At 51.1% G+C, this 6,529-nt stretch overlaps 1 protein-coding gene across 1 annotated transcript in view; it reads right to left on the bottom strand.

Annotated features, from left to right (window-relative positions):
* NCAPH (non-SMC condensin I complex, subunit H) overlaps window positions 1-6,389 on the bottom strand; it is an 8,399-nt gene extending 2,010 nt beyond the window's left edge. Inside the window, exons 1-10 of the mRNA XM_009876516.1 lie at window positions 6,303-6,389; window positions 5,243-5,381; window positions 4,631-4,749; window positions 4,118-4,307; window positions 3,131-3,222; window positions 2,777-2,982; window positions 2,490-2,632; window positions 1,864-1,970; window positions 1,362-1,484; window positions 550-657 (exon numbers count right to left, since the gene is read on the bottom strand). Coding sequence (XP_009874818.1) covers window positions 550-657; window positions 1,362-1,484; window positions 1,864-1,970; window positions 2,490-2,632; window positions 2,777-2,982; window positions 3,131-3,222; window positions 4,118-4,307; window positions 4,631-4,749; window positions 5,243-5,381; window positions 6,303-6,350 — 1,275 coding nt within the window. The 5' untranslated portion in view covers window positions 6,351-6,389. The remainder of the gene's footprint in view (window positions 1-549; window positions 658-1,361; window positions 1,485-1,863; window positions 1,971-2,489; window positions 2,633-2,776; window positions 2,983-3,130; window positions 3,223-4,117; window positions 4,308-4,630; window positions 4,750-5,242; window positions 5,382-6,302) is intronic.
* Between the last annotated feature and the right edge of the window lie 140 nt (window positions 6,390-6,529).

Here is a 6,529-nt window from a genome sequence, read left to right on the forward strand (position 1 = left end):
GTGGCGATACCCGCCCACCTTCCCCACGCTTATCCAGCATCTCCTCGTGGCGCTTAGGCTGAACCCAAGGGAGATCTAGGGCACAAAAGAGCAAGAGACTGTTCTACACAGAAAAAAGAATGGAGATGAGGGCTCTCCCGCCCATGTGGGATGAGCCGAGACTTGTCACAAAGCCACTCAGGGCGCAGCACGGGCCTGGCAGAGAGCTGATGCTTTAGAAGAGACTACTTCAACAGGAGCTCCAAAGAGCTGGGAGTAAATCTCGCCGTGCGGAGATGACTGCAGTGGGGAGCAGTGGCTAAAATTTGCTCCTACTTCAGGGCACGGGTGTATGGAAAAGGCTGGTATGGAGTTTCTGCAGCAAAGTGACTGACAAACACCAGGCAGAGAGCTTTAGCTGGTGCTAGAGGTGTGTGCAGAGACTCCTGCAGCTTTGTGGTAATCTGTACCTTTAGGTCTTTTTCACCAGCAGTTAATTCTGGGCACATATTCTTCCTAAATTACGTATCAAACACAGGCAACAGAAAGAAATCTTCTCGTTTCAGTTACCTGCAACGCAGGGCAGAAATTGGAGGTGTCGTTTGGGTTGTTGTAATCGTACTTGCCGATCTCATCTTCGTGATTCAACGAGCTTCTTGGCTCAGACGTCCTGCAGAGCTACGGGGATGAGACCAGGGGTCAGGAAAGGAAAAACCTCTAAATAATTCTCCAAGCCTTGCCTGCACCTTCTCTCATCACACGTTTGGGGACGAGCAGGTTTGTGTGCACGGAATTAGAGAGGTGATTCTCCCCCTTTGCTCTGCTCTGGTGAGACCCGGCGCCCAGTTCTGGTGCCCCCACCATAAGAGGGACATGGATCTGTTGGAGCGTGTTCAGAGGAGGCCACAAGGATGATCCAGGGGCTGGAGCAGCTCTGCTCCGAGGACAGGCTGCGGGAGCTGGGATTGTTCAGTCTGGAAAAGAGAAGACTTCGGGGGGACCTAATAGCTGCCTTCCAGTACCTGAAGGGAACCTACAGGAAGGCTGGGGAGGGACTTTTTACAAGAGTGTCCAGCGATAGGACAAGGGGAAATGGGTTTAAGTTGAAGGAGAACAGATTTAGATTGGACCTTAGGAAGAAATTCTTCAGTCCGAGTGCGGCAAGACTTTGTGATAAATTGCCCAGAGATGTTGTGGCTGCCCCCTCCCTGGAGGTGTTCAAAGCCAGGTTGGACGGAGCCTTGAGTAGCCTGATCTAGTTGAGAGGCGTCCCTGCCCGTGACAGGGAGCTTGGACTAGATGATCTCTAAGGTCCCTTCCAGCCTGGGCCATTCTAGGATTCCATGAATTGTCACCGACGGGCTTTTAGAGAAGCCTCTTACCTTAATAGCTGGTTTGAGGAAGAGCTGGAGGATGTTGCTAGGGTCGTAGTTGAAGTCTGCGGGAAGCGTGGTGCTCCTTAGGTTCTGACTTTCCAGGATGGATTTGGCTAGAGTCACAGATGCCTGAGGAAGACAAATACCATCACTTGCGAGCTATCTGCTGCTTGGGAGGTCAATGCATAAAGAAGTGCTTTGAACACAGGTCTTCATCTGAAAAGGAGGCAAGTCCTGAGATGCCTCCAAAGAAGAGTTCCTTGCTGGAACCCCTCAGGGTCTCCTCAACTGCCGGGGTGGGTATAAATCTGGCCTGATTTTGCACCCCAAGGTCAGTAAAACTCCTCGCTTGTGACTCGGAAGACTCCACACCAAGGAACACGTGTGACGTTGGGTTTATGGAGCCAGTTTCGCAGGAGCGTGAGGCGAGCTGCTTGAGGGTGACGGTTCCAAGGCACGCCCATGTAGCAGGAGAGCGAGCAGAAAGTGGCAGAAACTCACCACGTACCTTGGTCTTACGGAAATGCACCTCAAAGTCAATGTCTTCATCAAAGTTCAGTTCGAATGCTTTCTTTGCGTTCCTTTTCCTGCTCTCTCTTTCAGAGTCCGCATCCGCTGCAGAAAGGAAGGAAGCATCAGTGCTTTGTGACCAAGTAAGGACAAGCAGGTCACTCCTAACTTGAGCATCTGCTTCACGCAGAAAGGTCATCTACAAGGACTTTTCTCTTTGTTGCAGAAAAGCAACAGGTGTTGTTCTCAGCTTCGCATTTTAAAGGGATCAGTATCTTTTTATAGAAGCAGAAAGCGCAATTTAATCTTCTAGTTTTATGCAGAAGGTGGGAAACACCAGCAGGAGCTGTATTAGCGCCAGTATCTCCTCCTGCTGCAGCGAGAGACACCCCTTCAGCTCTGAGCATCGGTAACGAACACAAACAATGGAGAATGTGCTAAACACTGAAGGATCCGTGTGTTCCTGCTGTCTGAACTCCATGCTGCTTCCCAGCTGGCTAGAAAAGAGCCATGTAGCCTTGTCTCCTTCCTTACTGCCCCTCCCTTAGGACTTAGATGCTGCCCAGCTCTAAAGGGAAGCAGGACAAGGCAGGGGCAGCATCTGTGGCATCTCCAAATACGTACGTTTGTGCCGAGGTTTGAAGCGCCAGTGCTCTGGGCCGGCCCACATCGACAGAACTCGGGGACTGAAGTAAGAGTATTCCCCTGGTTTCATGGAGAGATGAAGGCACATGCTCCCGATGTCTCCTTCTCCAAAAGGAAGCGTTCTAGAAAGAGCAGACGTGCTGCTTAGTGAAACCCTTGGAGGGCAGAGATCTTGCTGTAACGCATTCCTGGATGTAAATTAGATTCCCCAGAGACGTCGGCGCTTGCTATCAAAGCAAAGCTACAGATTTTCAGTGATAATTTACCTCTTGCTCTCATGGACTGTTCCAAAGGAGTCGATGTTTTCTGTGAATTCCCCGATCTTGTCTACTACCGCGTTCCTCGGGGAATCCGAGTTGAAGTCGTTCTCTGGCAGGCTGGGAGCACAGTCGTCCGCATCGCTGTCGATCTCCGCATTGATATCGAACACCTGGTCGCTCTTCTTAAATTTATCCAACAGGGCTGACACCGACTATAAGAGAAGGCGGCAAAAAAATTAAATAAATAAATGCAGGATACCAGCGGCCCTGGAAGCGCGCCGCGCCGCTGCCCCGCGTATCTCAGAGGTCGCTTTGGAGGCTCAGGTGTGCCCCTCCCCGGCACGGAGCTGACAAACCTACCTCGTCGTGGGATTCGCTGTCCCACTTTGTAAACTGGAAACCAGCCAGCGAAGAGCAGATGAGGCGTTTTTCAACGCATTGCGCTAGCAGGGCTAGAGACAAGGAGAGCAAGGGAGAGAGATTAGGCGTAGGGTGAAGCAACCAGCAGGTAAAACAATTACCTAAAAGGAGGCTGGAGTGAGGCTGGTGCTGGTCTCTTCTCTCTAATTCCTAATGACAGGACAAGGGGAAATGGCCTCGAGTTGCATCAGGATAAGTTTAGGTTGGATATTGGGAGGAAGTTCTTTCCTGAATGAGTGGTGAGGCACTGGAACAGGCTGCGCCGCGAGGTGGGGGACTCGCAAACTGCCCAGGGAGGTGGTGGAGTCCCCAACCCTGGAGGGGTTTAAAAACAAAGTAGATCTGGCACTTGAGGCTGTGGTGTAGTGGTTGGGTGTGCTGGGATGAAGGTTGGACTGGATGATCTTCAGAGGTCCCTTCCAACCCCGGACATTCGGTGATTCTGTGAAGTGTTGGGCATCAAATCATTCTTAAAGCCATAGGTGTAGGCAGCCCTTCTTGCATGTAGGCTCATTTTTTAACAGAAAGCCAGAGTTCAGTTGCTACTCCAGCATGAGGGTGGGCATAATGCCGGGAATTTTATCAGAGCAGCAGGATTTTGTGGTATGTGCAAGCTCAAAACACTCCGAGAAGGTCAGTCCTCGACGCGGCACACGGTGTTCTCAACTGCTGCGCAGCTCAGACTGCGTACGCGCGCTGTGCCAGAGGTCAAGCGACGCGTCGCGATCTAAAACCTCACAAAGGTTCTGTTTTCCCAGCAAGCGACCTCAGCTCGAGTGAGATCAGAGCAATGGTGCCACAAGGTAGCCAAGCAGGGAACAAAAGTGCAAGACAAACCCGGCTGAGACTAAAATGAACCCGCCTGGGAGGTGGAAGGGATCAGAAGGTCTGGGAGGGCCCCTTGGCTTAGCGGTTACCAGCACTCACGCTTTAAATCCACCACTTTGACGGGATCGGAGTTTGGCAGCGTGAGCGTCTCCGAAGAAGGGAGAGGCACGATCTTGGAGTCAAAGAGGAGCTCGCTGTGCCAGCTTTGGGTCCGCAGGCCCGTGAGGAAAATGCCGGCTGTGCTGCATTCATCGAAAGAGGCGGCTGTTTTCCGGAACATGGGATCAACCTGCAGGTACGGAACGAAGCAGAGAATTGAGAGGAAGGAGGTGAAGCAGGAGACTTTGAAGGACAGATTCAATAGGAAGAATGACCCAGGCATCTTTTTTAAAAATTTTTTTTCAGTGAGGAGAGAGCTCTCACAGCTGCCTCACGCAGGAGGAATAGACGTGACTAGGAAGGACCTTGCTACAACAGCAGAATTCAGACGGGTGTGAACGTCAGAGCCCGAGAGCGGAATGCACAACAAGGAAAACAACAGCGATGAGAAAGATGAGGCGACATCTCCTTCCCTCCACAACGCAGCTGCCACAGCAGCCCCCCTCCACCCACCTCACATCTGCGATTCGCCTCCGACACGTTGATGTTATTCAAGTTCTGCTCGATGGTTTTGAATGAGTGTTTTTTCTTCGTCTGAGCTCTCTTGACAGCCTCAGGAGCTGGACTGTCTTCTAGAAGAAGGAAAAGATGAACAAGTTCCACTTAGCAAACTCGCCGAAATACCCTACGGAGGGATAGCACAACTTTTATCGCAGCTTGTACAACCACACACAAACCCGGTGGGCATGAAGTCACCCAGAGAGGGATCTATTAGCGCCAACCACTGATGTTTCATTGTCTGGATGTTGCATTTTTTTTTTCTCGACTCTATTTTATCTTATCAGCACGCTTTGGTTTCGAAGAACAGCAAAGAGCGGGGCAGGTCGTTCTTAGTGTTTCAGATTAGGCCACCTTCAGTTTGTGCTCAAATCTGATGGGCCCGATCCCTGTACGAGCAACAGATTCAGGTCCTCGCCTCAACCCTCGCAGCCCAATTAATCTGGGATTTGCCAGCCCTTGAGAAATGAAGTTAGCGGCGCTCTCCTAGATGCACGAAGCATTTCAAAACTCACGGCTTCCTGTTCTTACGGGAACGGCTTAACCGAAAACGAGCGAATGGCACACCTCCTCCTGGGCTCTCCACATTTTTCGTAGGGGCCGAGTCCTTGCCCAAACCTCCAAGAACTTTGTAGGTATCCGCATGGACCGCGTCCACGCGGACGGCGTAAATCTTCGCGCTGGCGTCGAGCGTGCCGGCCGCCACCTGATGGGGGGAACAAGGGACATGATTTTTAATCCTCTAGAAGGTGGAAACGCAGAAGGCGAACTGCAGACCTGAATTTCTGAGTGCTCTGTCTTACAAGTAAAACTGTGAACAACTGAGGAGGATTTATTCTAAAAACTACTGAAGACCAAGGAGTCAAGATGTGTCTCCCCAGGGATCGCACAGAACACTGAAGTTGCCAAGATTAAGTGACGGGAGAAGCTGAAAGGCGCAGATTTGCATCTGCCAAGAGACCTCCCTCTTCCACCTCTCCTTCATGCCTTCTTTTGGGTCATCCTCTTATTAACACTCTACTTTCCCAAATTACGAAGCCAAAAGAGGTGAAGAACTGCAGGAGATGCCAAGCGCCCTTTTCAATCACAGAAGGCCCGCGGAAGGTGAAGGACCGCCCACTGAAAACCTGCGTGCTGCTTCCCCTCGGTTTTGCCAACAAGAAAACAGCCAGCTCAGGCATTCCCTGAGACTGTGTTCAAACATCCTGGATTTGTTCATTCACCTGAGAATTCAGTTCTCCCTCCCAGGAACAGTCAACTATTACAGCGAGCAAGCCTTTGCCCTGGCAAGTCCTTATTCCGATCCATCCTGGATCAAAATTGGAGCGGGTGTTAGCCACACTAACTTTTTTTCTCCTCCAGCCTTTTGTAAGTGGGTGTAACACCCAGTACTTACCTCTGAAGCCTTACTTTTAAACAAGCTCTGACTCTGAAGGACCAAAACTGAAAGAATTCAGCCTTCCATTCCTACAGTACTAAAGGATTCATCACTAGTAGCTTCTGCGAGAAGTAGCAGGCGGTGGAGGTGACCAGCTCGGTTCCCTTCAGCATTATTTGAGGTTTTTTATTGACTAAACGCCAGTCAGAAGCAAAGGCACGGCCGTGACCAGGCGGTGATTCCTCTTACCTTAAAGTTCGTCAGTTCGGTGTCCTTCTGTTTCAGGATCTCGGTCATATAGTCGATCAGGTGTAAGCCAAAGGCGTTCTTCGTGGTGATTTTCTGAAACAAAGCACAGCTCGGAGCTGGCACCTGTCAAACCCTCCATCCCGCGGCGGGGGGTTTACAGCAGGACCGAGGGGACGCATGGGAGGGAAGCCCAGACCTGGCCAGAGGGCTTAGAAGAAGAATATCGG

The sequence above is a fragment of the Apaloderma vittatum genome, unplaced genomic scaffold (genome assembly GCF_000703405.1).
Source record: "Apaloderma vittatum isolate BGI_N311 unplaced genomic scaffold, ASM70340v1 scaffold26219, whole genome shotgun sequence".
Taxonomy (NCBI): Eukaryota; Metazoa; Chordata; class Aves; order Trogoniformes; family Trogonidae; genus Apaloderma; species Apaloderma vittatum.